At 36.5% G+C, this 17,626-nt stretch overlaps 1 protein-coding gene across 1 annotated transcript in view; it reads right to left on the bottom strand.

The window, feature by feature from the left end:
* The window catches only part of LOC133522954 (early growth response protein 2-like), a 64,205-nt gene extending 62,178 nt beyond the window's left edge, over positions 1–2,027 (bottom strand). Inside the window, exon 1 of the mRNA XM_061858456.1 lies at positions 1,281–2,027. Coding sequence (XP_061714440.1) covers positions 1,281–1,530 — 250 coding nt within the window. The 5' untranslated portion in view covers positions 1,531–2,027. The remainder of the gene's footprint in view (positions 1–1,280) is intronic.
* Between the last annotated feature and the right edge of the window lie 15,599 nt (positions 2,028–17,626).

The raw sequence follows: 17,626 nt of genomic DNA, 5'->3' as shown, positions 1-17,626 counted from the left end.
ATCAGATTTGGGTTTAACATAACTGGGGCATCAATCTGAACCTTCTGTATAATAATCTGACACGCTCGAGTATTTCAAGATGATATTTTTGCATCTCCAAAAATGTCAGTCTGAATGGGAGCATTTGTAGGGTCCACTTAAGACTCTTTGGTGGCACTAAGCACCTAAAAAATGAAGTTTTTTTTTTATTAAATCGCACCACAAACATTTTCACGTAAAATTTTGCTAAGACCATATGGCTCGCACTATCAAAAAGTTATCAGATCTCATGTAGAGCCAAGCTTTCGCTTTTTATGCTCACTCTAAAGCCCTAACAAACCACAAACTTTACACCTCAGTCAAAATATGTGGCTTGGCAATTACAAGAACTATTGTATAACCAAAACTATTTTTTTTATACTACGTCGGTGGCAAACAAGCATACGGCCCGCCTGATGGTAAGCAGTCTCCGTAGCCTATGTACGCCTGCAACTCCAGAGGAGTTACATGCACGTTGCACATTTCGACAGCTAATTTATCTTTATCAATTACTATATTTTTGTGTATACAAAGAGGGCAGTATTCAGACGTATTCACCTACTTATACTTATAGTACGTGTCAAGTATTACATGTAAATTAACAGCCTCCTAGCCCAGTCGATAGTGACGTGACCCTACCTAATACGAAGTAGGAGGTCCCGGTTACAAATCCTGGTATAAGGGCATTTATATCTGTGTTCATCACAAATATTAGATGATTGTAGATGATATTACTGATTTGTAGATGTTTTCTATGTATTTAAGTGGGTATTTATCTCTCTCTATATCTATCTATTACATATATCGTCTAGAATCCACAATACAAGCCTTAAATATTATTGGGGTTAGGTCGATTTGTGTAAGATTGTCCTGTAATTTATTTATTTATTTATATTGTTATAACTAAAATACTATACACTATTATTTTTAAGTTATAACTTGGTAATTTCAATAACTTGTCATTATACTCGACAATCCAAAAATGATTTTTAGAGTCGATTCGATGGAAGTACGTCCATATTATTTGAAATACTCCATTGTAAAATTAGTTAATAAACGCAAAATGTATGCAAAACTTCCATTGTCAAAGTCGACGATATTATTAGTATAGTGATAAATGCTTCCTATAGCCAAACGAGTTCCGTTTGCACACATGTAAATAGTTCAAGAGATACCTATAGTCTAACCTAACCTTAATATAACCGGTTTTACATGGACGGTGTCATGGCGGCAAAATTTGAACAATTGAGGTTTTAGCTTACCATGCTGCGCCGGAGTGAAGTATAGCGCGAAGAGATCATCGACGGAGGAAGAGGAGGTCACGGGCGCGGGGTGCGGGGCCTGCGCGTAGGGCTGCGGCTGCGCCAGCGGCGGCGCGGGCCCGCCGTAGTGCAGCCCGCTCGGGCCCGCCTCCACCAGCAGCTGCATCTGTGAGATGTCCACGAACTCGTCGCCGTCGCCGCGCCCCAGCTCCTCGTCCTCGGGCCGACGCATCGCGATCACCGAGAGCATCGCACGCGCGCATCCCCGCTTGCCTCACAACACAACATGCACTCGCGCGCACTCACTCACCACCGGCACCTGCCGGCATCAACTCGCACGACACTTCACTAATATATTATCTCTACCTATGTCCTAACGAAATTGACGCGATCACAGAACATTTAGGAAACTACGAATATGCGGCACGATAATCACTTAGTCAGAATCTACTGGTAAATGAACACAGATTTCGCAGAAAGAGAGAGTCGTCGTCAACGCCACATCCTCGACTGAGGCGTGATCGCGGCGAGGGCGTGCTGCCGCCCCCGGAGCGCCGGCCGGTCGTCGGCCGCGAGCCCTGTTCAATGGACAGCCACCCGGTCGAGGTCGGCGTTCATTCACGACGGCTGCGTTAATGGCGAGCGGGCCAGGCGCCCTCGCTCAGCCGTCGTCGCCCACGTGCGCAGAAATGGCGCGGCGTCGCGACGATGAAGGGAGGCGCGCGAAAAGCGCGCAGCGCACAAGTGTAGTGATGGTTGAGCACCGGCGGCGGCGCGTGGGTGCCGGCACGTGGGCGCGGAGGCTCGCCGCGTCGGCTGATCGTGCGCGTGACGTAGCGCCATGCTGCCCGTAGCTGACGCGACCACTTCATACTACGAGGCAACTTCAATACTGAAAAAGTTACGTACAAAGTTTGCTAGTACAGATTAAATTAACTTTTTTCCGTAGAAATGAATCATAGTCCGCATTCGCGCGCTAGGCGGCCGGCGCACGGTTGTTTTTGGTCGCGCCGTAATTAGAAGAGCCCGTGACGTCGAGTTCTCTGGTCTAAATATTTGCAGCATTACGTAGAGCGAATGGATAAATCATCTAAAAATACTCAACTGGTCATAGCTACGTAACGATTCTCATTACTCCATAAGATATATTTAGCACAACAGAAAATAAAATATTTGAATCATCCTAATTAGAAACGTCCCATTAAAATTAAAATATCTACTTAGCAACAATGCTAAGCATTACAATGTGAGACAAATTTAGCAACAATCTTAATTCCCCACTAGACTAAACACAGGGAACTTCTTAATAAGTAAATAATTCGTTGATTTTAAGAAGCAACGATGAATTAGGTAAATTATTTGAATAATTAATGGCTGAATGTGAAGGGTACAAAGGTCAAAGATGTTTTTGCAGATTTGCGCCTTATTCCATTGTAATAGGGCGAAGAATGCACATTATGTTTGAGGTCGCCCGTACTCTACATATTATATCATATAATACCTCGTACAATTTTATTATACAATCTGTATGTAGGTAGACGTGCGGGTTCCCCGGGGAAAAACAGTCCCGGCGGCGAGGTGACTGATACGCGATATTCCCGAACAAGGAAAGGTCGCGGCGTTGCCATGGCGACCACCTGTTGATCCGCTCCAAATGTCAGAGTGCACGGGCCCAGCAGTAGGCGGCGCTTTAATTGTATCCCCGCGTACTGATGATGGAATTAAATTATTTATTCCTACCTAAGTATATATTTATTTGTATTCATCAGTGCAAAGGTCACGCGAGCACAGAGTATTCAGACGTCTGATCTGTCTGTAGGAGTAAGGCACCGTCATCAGTTAACATAAGAAATTGATAGTATATACATAATCATATGTTAAGTACATACTTGCCATTTCATAATTCTCCGTATAATTTGGATGAGTTATTCCACACTGAAAATATAGAGACCGCTGAATTTAGATAGAAATCTACAGGGACATCCAGAATTCGATAAAGGAAAATAAAACATTTTAGAGTCTGTTCGGAAAGAGAAGAGTCGTAGAATGTAGGCCCCATACATTCCGCGACTCTTCTCTTTCCGCACAGACTCTAAGCGATTTACCTACGCTTTTTTACGAAAAAAAATGTGGAGGAGTTGCACAATGAAAATAAAATTAACTATAGCCGCAGTATAATACAGGTAGCATAGTATAGCGTAGTATAGTAGTAGCGTAGTATTTTGATAAGTTTAATGTAAAATAATTGACGCAAGTCCTTCATCCCAAACCTTTTGATTAACGTACTAAATTTTATTGTGCCTGAAATGTTAAAATTAAATATTTTTTGTGAGCCCAAATTACGTTTCAGCGGCTGTGGTTCATTTATAAAATATACTTACAACGTAGTTTTATCACTGGAATTTTCATACCTACGTTTTCTAAATAAAATCTCAGTATTCATATATCTTCAACTAAACGAAACCCGGTACAAAAATAAAACATCTCAGGTGAAAAAATTGGCAGAATCCCTTAATAAGCCTATCAATAGGGCTTATTTTATGTTTGCGATGATATAATTTATTTTGTCCCACTACATGTCCACAGCATTTTATTATTAGAAAAGCGTGGCGATACTAATTAGGCAAAAGTATGGGCGGATATCAATAACGTTAAGATGGATTGCAAAAGCGAATAAATGCGAAGTGGAAATAGTGAAAATGTGTCGACTGATAGGCCTACGCGCATCCGGCGCCCACGGTGCCGAATTGCGACAGTTAGGTATGGTACTATAGGAGTACGGGCATTCTTTATGCGTGCCGTTCGGATATCCAGCGTGGGCTTCCCTTTTGACTCTATTACTGAGTGAAGAACTAGTAGCAGTTAGTTTTAGACTGAAAACAGTATAAAATAAAAACGTCTCGCTAGTAAATGAGCGGTGTTAAATTCCAATCCAAAGGCATTTTGGCCAATTTCACTATATTGTGATTTTAGTGTTGCAGTTTTGTTCTTTGATAGGTACTATAGGTTTGGTCCCATTTGATCCTCATAAAAATAAGATAGACTGATATCATAGAAATCTAGTTAACATGCGAATTAATAACAATAATACAGGGTGAAATTGTTATGTGTGACCATACGCTGAGAGGTGGATATGTAGGTCATACTGAACAAATTTTACTATGAGGACAAACCCGAAATCGCGAACTCCACATAGGCGAGATAAACGTCGAAAAGGTAAAATCTAGATCTTTGACTGCGCATAAACAAAGCAACGATTCTGAATTGCTAGTTAAATATTAAATTTTCTGAGCCGGGGATGTGAAAATTGTAATTTATTATGATATAGAATCTGAATTCTAAATAAAACGAAAATAATTGGATTATGTTAGTGTTGCGTAATGTGTGTGTTTATAGCAGACCCTCCATTCCTATCGCTCACCGAGAGCAAGTCAGTGTTCAGTACAAGAGAACCATTTATGTTTGATCTCCGATAACGTACATTTCGTACATTACTTGAGGCTATGGTGTTAATGGTTTTCAGTTGTATGAGCACTCGATAATCGACAGGGGTTCAGGGCTAGTTGATGCGCTTGGGCGTCAGTGTGACGCACCTATGCCGTAAATCGTACTTCGGTGACGTCTTCCGTTAAATAATCCCCCCTCACTTAGATAAGGGCTGATAAATAAATAACCGGACCGAAATAAACGTGACATTCACGTCCATAATGTCAATCGATTCGTGTTTGTGACGGCTTAAGACGACTGTTTCATTGTGGTCGAATTATGTCTGTTTGGCAATGGCAACTTTTTATATTATACAAAATCGACTGCGATCTTTTAACTGTTGGCGGTATCACGAACATTGAATATATTCGTGCATGGTATCAGCTGTATTATAATATGAACCCTTAACTTTCTATGACTAAATGCATATTTCAAATATGTACTTGACAGTTCGGCAGGTGCTATCTTCACTTTACAATTGAGGCCATAAACGCCATGTCATGAGCTATCATATGATTAATATAAATCTTACTTACCTCTATCTTACGTACTCTATTTCTATGTTTTAGTTCAGTTATGTACGAGTAATCACTAATTTTAGCAAAAATATAACAGCGATATCGCCCGCACCAATGCCGTCACATCAGTATCTGACGCTGCATGTAACGCTTGCGTCAGTCGCATGCGTTATAAACTCTGTTTTCCACTTTCAAAGAAAAGTGAAGTCATGGATCGTTGCAAAGTTACATATTTCTTTCCTGTTGGATCGAATATTTTATGCAGTTAACACTACTTACCTACTAAAGTAGGTAAGCGTTCTATGGCATGGTCTTGATATGGTCCATTAATTAAATTAAATTATTAGCATATCGTTAAGGTTGGTGGTGGAAAAACGTTCGGCGCCCGAGGTTCCGTCAGCGGCCAATGCGGGGGCGAATAGGAAGATCGACTTATAAGGCATGGACGCGCGTTAGCGTCACCGCCACAACTATCGACAACCTGCCACTTCATTCATTACACATTTATCTCAACTCCGGCTCCAACCTGGCCTAAAAACACGTTACAACTATTTGTAATCGCAGCTCAGACTTATACAGGTCCGATTGAAGCGATGCGCTTCGAGTGTCGTAAATGACGGGCGTTGTCTTATATTTGGAGAAAAAATCTAACTCGATTACCTGTACTTTTAAGGACATATTATCGATATCTGAACGAAACCCACGCGACCTAATAAGGCCAAGAGGCGGAACAAACGTGCATTAATCAGCTTTTATAATAATTTATTCATTTAACATTTTACATCACAGATTAATTAGACGGGGCCAACTCTGAGGCTGAGTGCGGTAGATGGTTGGCATAGCGGGGTTATGCGGTCGGTTAATATTGTGTGCGGGGGGTAATTAACCACGTCGTGGTTATGATTATTCAAGCGGGTACCCGCAAATCCGACTATCAATATTCGTGACGGCTACACGGCACACGTCCTGAGCCTGCATTCAGCTACAATAATTCAATTGGAATTGAATCCCAGTAATAATAATACGTATCTATAAATGACGTAAGTAGGTACGTATATACTTACTAATTCCAATAGCAATTCGGTTGATGTAGCATTCATTTTGAGGGACGCTATAAGTCATCTTTTGCACAGGTAATGACTGAGTTTTCTGTATATAATAAATGTTAAAAGTGTTACACACGCCACCCCTGATGCAGTTCGATGGAAGTCAGTTAAAAAGAAAGATACATTTATGTGTTTGATGGTAAACCTACGATTATTTAACATCTGTAGAGTCCTCTATCCTATTAAATTAGGTAAGCGGGTGGGAATAGAATTCTATGGACGCCCCGCTATTTCCACCTAACCCCAACCACCTACCTAACTGAAAGTAACAGCTAAGTCAATATTAATCCTTATTAATATTGACTTAGCTGTTACTTTCAGTTAAAAAGCGTTCGCTAAATTTTATTGGATGAGAATTTTCATAGTTCTCTACTGAGTGATTTTGATCAGTCTATCAAATGTGGTTGTTGGAACTGCACCTTAAAGATCTTAGCCAAATGTTACGTTTCTTATTGTCCCCCGCCTGAACCCAGTCCTAAAATGTCACGCGTCTATTGAAATCTCGATTGTTGTGATTTCTCAAAGATATTTCAATAAAGGAAAGTTCAAAGATATGAAAGATATCTCCAACACATATTGTTCGTCTAAAGCGCATTCATTATGCCTTCAGTCTGGTTTGAATTCTATTCGGTTTTCTACCTATCGATTAGTTTTGTATGGAGCCTATTACTATGATTTTCTACCTACCTTTTATCCTTTGATGAATGACATTACTTGCAAACTGATATTACTTAAGTATTGATGTTTGTTGTGATTGGCTGGGCAGTGCTTCCGGGGGCAAATATAACTCGTCACGTTTTTGCAAAAGTAGGCGTTGCGTCGCTTCATATTAACTTCTTGGGAAGCTTTACACGTAGGTATTGAAATAGTACATTACGATACAAGTGCGAAAAATAGGAAATTCGAAACGGGTGGCGATAAATTAAAACACGACCGAAGGGAGTGTTTTAAATCGACACGAGTTGCGAATTACCTATTCGCACATGTATCGTACAACGTTTTACAGTACATATGGCCCTTTAAATGTTCGACACAGTAACATAATATGCTACTTCTCGCACTAGTGCTATAAAGTAGCCCCATATGTACTGTAAAATATATTATATTTTCCTGCGACAAGTTATATAGAAAAACTTGGTGGTATGAGACCCGATTCTCAGTAAAAAAATTTTTTTTATTACCAGAAGTACAATCTAAATTTTTCTGTTTACAAAATTGCTTGTTATGTTCCCAGATGGTGGCTAGTAGGTACATATTGCCAAAGGTACATTAAGTCCGCCATGCCAACAGGCATGTTCAGGCAATACTGATGCACATGCCAATTAGAACGTATCTACACTGACATCAGAATGATATTTAAATCATATTATTTGGTGATCATGCGTCTCGCCCGCAGCCAATACATAATATGTTTATATGGACAAGATCGAGCAAAATGCACGATACTGAATTAATACAGTTAGTTAGTTCAAATTAATTAAATCTCGTAAGTTTATTGTTGTTGTAATAAAGAGAAGAAAACGTGTTTACCTAATGGTTCCGTTCCGTGCTTGTAATTCCTACATGTCCAAGTGCAAGGCTAAAACGTATGCAACGAATGGCTAGAACAAAGCAATAATAGGACAATCTACATTCCTCGCCGTTTGCAGAAGCAATTTGGTGTCGTGCAGCAGGAAATACACGCACCAATAGCAAGGTTGGGGTTCGATTCTCGGGCGAGATAAATCGTCGGGCTGTCTGTGTCGCGCTCCGTATTAGAGCATGCGTATTGAATACAAATGGAGACGGTACGCCTGTATGCCAGATAGGTACTAGTTTACAATTTGACTTTGTTTCTCAAAGAACATAGCACAATTTTCCCATAGCGAATGTTTTAGTAGTCATATGAGATGACAGATTGCAAATCGGATTGATTTTCAATCCGGCCGAATGGGGCCGGATTTTGGCCATTATCCGGCCGGATGCGCCCGGACAGGATCCGGATTGGTATAGGGATATTTTTAATTTAATGACATATTGTTGTAGTATTTTTGCGTAATACGAGAAATAAAGGATATTTTTTCAAATTTATTCTTAAATCAATAATTTGAAGTTAATAAATAACTGTTTAACAATAAAATAGAACTTAGTAGTAAAAAGTGTTACAATGTCAATCTCACTTTAAAAACAAAATTTGAAATCATTTATTATATTTAACCATTCACAAGTACTTAAATCATAAATTTGATTAGTTTTCAAAGCCTGATGATGGAATGTGGGGTGGGAATTGGAACTCCTTGAAAGGACAAGTTTTCGTAACAGTTCTTGGATTAAATTATTTGTATCACTGACATCCGTCTTAGTATCAAAAGTAGAAATTTTAGTTTTGACAAAAATATATTAAATGCGCAATATTATCTTGTTCTCATTTTTTTTTGTCTAAGAAAGTAGTTTCACAGACAGAATGCATTTTTTTAAATTCAGAAATACTTAAATAAGTATATTGTCAAATTATAGGGAACAATACTCGACACAACGATCTCATGCGAAAAATAATAGAGTGTAGGATTGACATGTAGCAGGATCCAGAACACGTAGGAAATTGAGTAAGATTGAATGAAATTGTAAAGACAAAAAGATTCTCTCTTAAATTTGAATAGAAAAAAAAATCGATAATTTATCATATATATAATCGGAGAAAACTAAAGATCATCATATATTCATTCACACATACATGTTTATGAGCCCAACTCTAGTTGGTGGAGTACCGCCGATTTAATCCTACCTAGTTTTAATCTTCTATCACAACATTATGACACAACATTAACCTTCTCTTCAGCACAAATCACAAATGTCTTCCAAGGCATCTCCATCCTTTAATTATTTCTTTTATTACAGTAACATTTATGTAATCGTCGTATCGTGCCACTATCATGAAAGAAGAAGAAATCCTCTTCTGTTCCCAATCATCGTCGTAATAAATATCTTTTTGTCTTACTAAATTTAAACTTTTTCATTCGTTTTTTGTTGTGTGCAGAGCAGAGTGCGTTGTTCAAGCATTTTATTTTTATTTTACCGGATCCAATCATTTTAACCAGATCCGGTAGTTCCTGAAAATTACCGGATCCGGCCGGATTACTGGATCCGCTGGACCGGATTGAAATCCTTACATGGGATCCGTCTATTGGATTGGACAAAATTGCTCATGGCAAAAATAGTCAAGTCTCTCGGTACTAATGAACAACTGAACATTTGTTTGAAATCGTGTAATATACTAAGTATAGTAAGTACGTGTAATATTAGTACATTTCAACCTATATCATAGTACATTATCCGTCTACTAATGTGATTAATCCTGGCTCTTTGTAGTCTCTCAGTTATCGCACAGGTAAGTTGTATAAACATTCTCAACCCTGATTCAATGGGGACGGTCTGCACAATAGCAAAAATGGCCGAACAATCAATTGGTTATTCATAGAATCTCTACCTATTATTTCTCAATCTGTATTCTGTATTTGCAGGGTTGGGCAAAATACTGGCGGCTATTCTTTTAAATAAAATTGATAAAACAATACAATACAAAACCGACTATAACTAAAATATAAATAAGGCTAAACCTGCTTAAATAAACTATAAAATCTACGTACCTAAAAACTACTCCGACAACCCACCCCGCATCGATCCCGAAATACCAAAAAAGTATCGCGGTTGCTGCGTAACCGCGTTGAATTTAACCGCGCCACCACCACCATCAGGGGTTCCTGCCCCAGGAATATATGTATAAATGTCATAGATACTTGCCAGCCCTGAATGCTTCTGTGCAAAGTGGCTTTGCCACGAGCTAGAAGCTTGCTCGTACCATCTCATCTTGTAATTAAGTGCTTCCTTTTAAAAATTACCTTTTAAGTAATAAATAATAAAATAAAGCATCGAAGTGGCTACCGACGGTCGCTGACGTAGATTTATTGCCACAAATTGTGTATTTTTCATCGTCAATAACCGTTCGCCGATTCGGCGTCGATAAGTGCCGTTTAACACTTGATATAGTGTCGGTAATTTGTGACTGGGTTCCGCTTTTCCTTTTTCAATTAGTCCAAAATTGGACTTTATGATGTAATAACGGTCGGTTAACTGCCTATCAACGGATTCTTCATTTCTAAGGGGTAAATTTGATTACGCTTGAATTTTAAGCGACTTCAGATCATTCGAGAAAATTAGGAATGCAGACTACTAATTAGAATAAAATAAATCATATGCCAGATTTTTGAAATAATTCATCATAATCATAAATACTCTTTATTGTACACCTCAATACAAAGAATACAGCAATTAAGAAGAGTTAAACAGGCGGTCTTATCGCTAAAAAGTAATCTCTCTCAGACAACCTTTAGGTTTAATTTAATATACAGAAAATAAAATTATATACATATACATAGTAAAATATAAAAAGTGTCAGATATAGGGAAAAGGAAGAAGATAAAAGCATTGCATTCACAATATTGTTCTGGACGACGTCTAAAGCTATACAGGCAAATGCCTATGGGTGTTGCCCAATACAGGCAAATTTTGCTTACCGGGTAGCACTATCCCCTACTTTATAAACTACATTTTACGAAAATAATTTTTTTTTTTTTTTTTTTTTTAATACAAATTGCCTTTCGTGAAGATCTCCACAACGATCGGACGTGTACAGCTCTCACCCGAGTACTTAGCCAGGGGTCTTTCTACTTAAGAACATTTCTGTCCCAACGATCATTGCGTAAAACTGACATATATTTAAAAAAAAAATAACTCATTTTATTTGAATATCTCAAGGTAGGTATCTAATTGCGAATTAAATATAATATTATTTTATACAATTTCCTAAAATACTTGTTAATCTAATATATTTAAAGTACCTTCAGTTTTCTAATATATGTTTAGTAGCAGTTTGCATAACAAATTAATTGCTCACTAACTAAAGTTACGACTCAAATAAACTCCATCGAAGAATATTCACTGTCTGTAAATCTAACTAATCGAAAGGCAATTAATACATTTACGACCTGTAAATAACTTTGACACTTACGTACCAGCTTAAAACATATCTTTTGAAAATAGATTTAATAATAAACTGAAATACAATACAATACAAATACAAATATTCTTTATTGCTCACCAATATGAAAGAACATAATGATATACAAATTAAACATACAACTTAGACTATGGTAGACAACGGGCAGTCTTATCGCTAAAGAGCGATCTCTTCCAGACAACCTTAGGGTAGTGGAGACAAGGTAAAAAAACAAGTAATGTGAGTAGGTGATGCAGTGAGTGATAGAAGTTGAGAGATAATAATACCAAATTATACACATACATAAATAGCAAATAATATAAACTACATACACAAATAAATATCATATACAGGGTGACCTTAGCCATTGGACAAACCATGAAATCCCACGTAGGGTTACGTCTCAGGAATGCTCTGACGTTAATATTTTATGACGTTATATTAAGTAATTTACTAACCTTCACTGATGAAATTTATGCTGCAATGGACGATGGCCATAGTGTGGATGCTATTTATACTGATTTTTCCAAGGCATTCGATAAAATTTGTCATTATACGCTATTATCTAAGCTTTGGAAACTTGGTATACATGGCGATCTCTTTCGCTGGATTAAATCTTACGTAGAAAACAGAAGTCAGGCGGTCGTCTTGTTGGGCTATCGATCTCAATGGATGTCTGTTGGTTCAGGAGTCCCTCAGGGCTCTCACTTGGGTCCTTTGCTCTTTACTCTTTATGTGAATGATATAACTAATCACATCCAGAACTCTAAATTATTACTTTACGCAGATGATACAAAGATTTTTAGGATAGTTAAAAATATCAGCGATTGTGAAAAGCTTCAAGATGATTTAAACAACTTAGTCAGCTACTGTGAAATAAATAATTTGTTTCTTAACTTTGATAAATGCAATGTTATCACCTTCTCAAAAAAGAAAAATGTAATTAATTATTCTTACAACTTATCGGGTAAAACCTTAAATAGAGTAACCGAAATTAGAGATCTTGGTGTGATTATGGATAGCAAACTTACTTTTATCCCACATATTGATAAAATGCTGACAAAATCATATAAACAGTTAGGATTCATAATGCGTGTTGGGAAACCATTTAAAAGCCGCTTGACATATAAAATTCTCTACAATAGTTTTGTGCGTAGTCACCTTGAATTTTCTTGCTCTGTGTGGAAACCTTTTTACAAAGTACACATCGACAGAATTGAGCGACTTCAAAAAATATTTATTAAATCACTGTGCTTCAGGACTGGACTAGCTTATACTGCTGACTATACCGATACCTGTAAACGTTTTAAATATTCAAACTCTTAGTGACCGTCGAGATTCCACTGATTCCGTTTTGCTTTTTAAGATTTTCCATTCACAATTAGAAGCCCCTACTCTTTTACATAAAATCTGTTTTAGAGTTCCGCGAAGACGTGAGCGCTGTTGTCGTAAAAGAAACTTATTTTTTATTTCATTCAGCAGGACTGGTTACGGTGGGAATGTATTTATCAAACGCGCATGTAAACTTTTTAATGAGAATCAAAAACTTAATGATTTAGACATTTTTAACTGTTCACTAACACAACTTAAGAATGCATTTAAATATTGATTATAACTGGAATTTGCTTAAATTTAATGTACTACGAGACTACGATGTATATGTAACTTATTTTCTGCAGACTTATCAAATCACTGATTTACATATTTCAAGTATTTGTTATTATAAAATACAGATTTAAGTATTTTTGTTTTTTGTAATAGCCACGGACCTGTTTATATTTTATTTCTACATATGAAACTATAGGTCTATTTTTTGTCTATAAGTTTTGATCAAAAATTGTGTATGACTGTTTGTTTCTAAATAAATAGAAAAAAAATATATATATATTTTTTTAATTAGAACAAAATATAAAAAATATTTTTCTAACAAAAGTTATTTGCAATAATCGACAACAAAAAGAAACACACTGTGTTAATATTTGGCAGTGTTTTTGACAATTTCTTCGAAATATTTGATAATGATGACATTTTTCAAAAGTCAAATGCTTATTAGTTAGTGTCATAAATAAAAAAGATAATCAAAAAGGTCGAAGAAGGTTCCATACTATTCTTTGAGCATATTACCTTAGGAGCTACTAACACATACAGGCTGCTCCAAAGTAAAAAATGGTAATTTGTTAATTTCTTCGAAACCGCTATACACCGGTTGTTATGATACTTTGTACACTGGTTCTGGGTATTTAGAACAGAAGGTAAATACCTATACAAAAAAAAAAAAGTGACGAAGCCCTCCAGTGGCGGAGTGGTTGTAATTTAATTTGTCATGCACTTTCATGGGTATTCATGATCTTAAATAAAACCGACATGGAATATTAATTTTATTGTTTATTTCATCTGGCAAAATATTTAAGGTATTATGCCAGATGAGCTTGCTTTACAAACTAAATTTTATACACGTTAATTTCTTCATAGCTGTGTTAGTATAAATAGTAAAATATTGTATTACTTAGTTAGTACCTATTGATTACCTAAAGTTGACACAGTTTGTATGTTGTGTCCAAATTTTATATTAAAGGTAGATCAAGCCCTGCCGGAAGCGGTTAATTTTTAAATTTTTTCTATATTTAATAAAAAAATTGTAGTATTAGCTCTGCATGATAAAAAAAATTGTTTGTGTCCAGGTCTAGATATTGTTCGATAATTATAGGTACCTCAGCATCAATAAATTAATTACTTAAGATATTTATCTATTATGTATCTCGCCGTTGGCGACGGGAATGTGTACGGCAGGTGTCTTAAATATGAGTATTTCTCAGAATTAAAGGGTATTAGGATACATGGTACTATTCCGGCCTGTAATTACATACAATACTCAAGTGAGCAATGTTATTGTACAAAATTACGATAGCAACCAGACTATCAGCAGCATATAAACCTAGGATAGTGGTACTTCTGATGGCGCCGCGTTGCCGTTTGGTATAATACTTTCTTTATTGTAATGGCGTAAACGTGTTATATTAAAAGGGAACATGTGTCTTTTTGGAATGGGGTGGTGGTGAAGGCACCACGCGTTCGCCTGCGGGCATCTTATAATTGTGCCCGAGGAGCGAGCTCTCTCACCATTACTTACTCGCGATTCACAATATTGCACACGCAATTACTGACGGTTTTGATCAACAGTCGTAGCATGTACACACACTTAGCGGGTAGACCTCAAATAATATATCGTTTACCTAAATATATGATCAGAACGGTAATTTTATATCACTTGAAAGTAAACTTCTTGATTCCTGGCGCGGGTGTATTTTGAGGAAGCGAAAGATTCTGTTACGTACTGAACCTGGAGCATGGCGAGTAAACTTTACTCCTAATTACTTTGAGTAATTTAGTTCGAAGTTACTGTAGACGCCCAGTGGGTAGAAACTCTTTTTTCAAAATAAAAGGCGTTCTAAAATCTGTTTTGCTATTTACTTTCTGTATTAAAACATTGTTTATTTGAACTATTAACGTAAAACAAAACGTTTGAAACGTTAAAATTACCGGGTAATTACGATTGCAAGATTTGAAGTGATTCGACATTCTTAAATGATCTAACAGGTATGTACAATACAATGTACACAAGCTTTAAGTTAAGTACGAATGAATTCTCCCAAGATGGAAATGCTGCCTTTAACTACTACTACTATCTGCTGCCTTTAATTACTGAGTAATAGGTACTACTAAGTAAAGAAAATGTCAACGCCCTGTATATCGTAGATACTCTTATTATAAAAAACATATATTTTTGTACGCAGTTAAATCTAATGTAAAGTTCTTTGAGTTTAATGCAGTTTTGATCGTTAGGCGCAGCGTGCGTAGATTACGCACTCACGTATGGTGTAGCATCCGAAATGCCTGTATATTCCAAACTGATAGCACGAGCTCTGGTGAGTCGTGTTCTCGAATGAATTGGAACCTTGAGACCCGTAACAACTAAGTATGCACAAATCAATTGAAAGCAAGCAAAATTATAATTTTGAAATAAAGGAAGAATAGAAAATACTCACCGTTTTGGACCAAAATATTGAAACACCGCCGACTAACTTCTAAATTATATAAATTCTACCTCCATATGAAGTAAGATTTGGTGTCTTAGCGGAGAGCCGGGGTTTAGAGGAGAGTCCTAATTAGATAGTGATTTTCAAAAAAAAACCAGTATTTTAAAAATCTGTTATACGTAACTAAAGAGCGCATTTTCACTGGTTTGCTTGATGCCGGCTGCACACAGTCTTCGAGAGACCCCGATACAGGCCGAAAACGAGTATCGTACATACGACTATTTCTTTCTTCTCGCCTCGCTCTTACTCATCTCGTCTTGTCCTTCTCTGATTGGGTCAGAGTCGGAGCGGTGCCGAGACTCTCGGCGAGTGTGTACAGCCGGAGTGAAGTTTAGACTCACGTATTCAGTTGGAATGCCCGTGTTTTCTATCGTGTTACTTTTCGGCCGTTGATAGCTACAAGCACCGTAATGCCCATAACCGACTGTCACTTGTCACTTCTTATTTGTTTTCCACATTTATTGGTAAAATTCAATGTTTATTTAAATATAATTTATGCAGTTTTGATTATGAGAATTTAATAGAATGTGTAAACAGGGTATCGTAAAATCAAATTCATTGGATTGGATATACACATTATTAGTAGAATTTAGTAATAAAATTGTAAGTTTTGATTTTTTCACGATTTAACGTCAATTTATTAACTTGAAAGGCTGTTTTAGTCATGGGAACTTTAATTTCGGAGTACATTTACTTTACTTATATTAAACATGTATTCGGAAGATCAGCGCTGGAAGCCACCAGCAACATGCTGAGACGAGGCCATTTCGTGACACTTTATACTTTCTTTGTTTTTGTTATATATGTTTGTGTTATAATTATAAATTCCATTTCGGGAGAAAACGGTTTCCACTAAATAGAAATCTTAACAAATCACTTTGATTTTGATGTCATGACTTCAGCATATATATTCGAGGTTTATTTATAGGTATCGCTTTTTTGAAAAGAAAGTTTTTTTTTTGTTTTGCAAATTTTGAATTTTGAAAACTTATAAACCTAGTTAGGGTTCCGTACCAAAAAAGGTACAAAAGGAACCCTTATGTTGCGACTCTGTACTCCGTCCGTCTGTCAGTCACATGTAGCTAATATCTCGAGAAGTACTTAAGCTATCGATTTGAAATTGGGAATAGTAATGAAAAACGCTAACCCAGACATATTAGAAGTATAATTTTTTATTTTTATTTATATTAATTATTAAAAATACCCAATATATAGAGGGGGCAAAATTTCAAAGTCGAGATACTAGGTCAAGTGGGATATCATTTGAAAGAGCTCAAATTGAATATTACAAAACAATTTTTTATTTATTTTTCATAGTGAGAAAAAATTTACTTATGTTTTATTTATTTATTTTATTTAATATTTATTGCACATAGGAAAATACACTGTACAACAGGCGAACTTAATGCCGTAAGGCATTCTCTACCAATCAACCTTTAGGCAAAGCAGATAAGTTGTAGGCGGTGCAAAAACATGAGGTATAGGTGATACAATTAGGTATTTGTACGAACACAATAAAATCAGAAGAAATACACAAACATAAACATACATATATATAAATAATATTACAGATGAACTTACAAAGCAGAAACATTAAGATTTTCCAGTACTGCCAGCAAAGTGCTCACTTAAGGATTTTTTAAAAGCAAACCTGTTCGGACACTGTCTAATTTTGACAGGGAGACTATTCCAAAGGCGAGGTTCTTGTTAAGGAAAATTTGAAAAAAAAATACGAACTCGTACTTAATCGGTATTTTTTTCCATTGTGTTAATAACATACTAAAAATCATGGACAATGGAAAATATTTAGAAGTGGAAAAACGTTTTCTGGTTTTGTATGGACGATCAGGTGCTATACTTCCCTCTTAAAGTATTCTTAACGTAAATACCATGGTGATGTTAAATAATATGCTAGAAAAATATCATCGACGACAATAGTGATGAAGTTTTCATTTTATCAACAAAAGCTGACACAATGTTAGGCACCTAGTCAACTCTCAAGGCATAACAAAAACAAACTGAGGAATGAATTTTAACATAACAGAATTTTATTACTCAACATTCTGTAGGTATTTAAATAAAATAAAAGCCGTAGCATAGATAT

Source organism: Cydia pomonella, chromosome 11, assembly GCF_033807575.1.
Source record: "Cydia pomonella isolate Wapato2018A chromosome 11, ilCydPomo1, whole genome shotgun sequence".
NCBI lineage: Eukaryota > Metazoa > Arthropoda > Insecta > Lepidoptera > Tortricidae > Cydia > Cydia pomonella.
The sequence above is the reverse complement of the archived record's forward strand: the minus strand, read 5'-3'. Positions and strand labels throughout refer to the sequence as shown.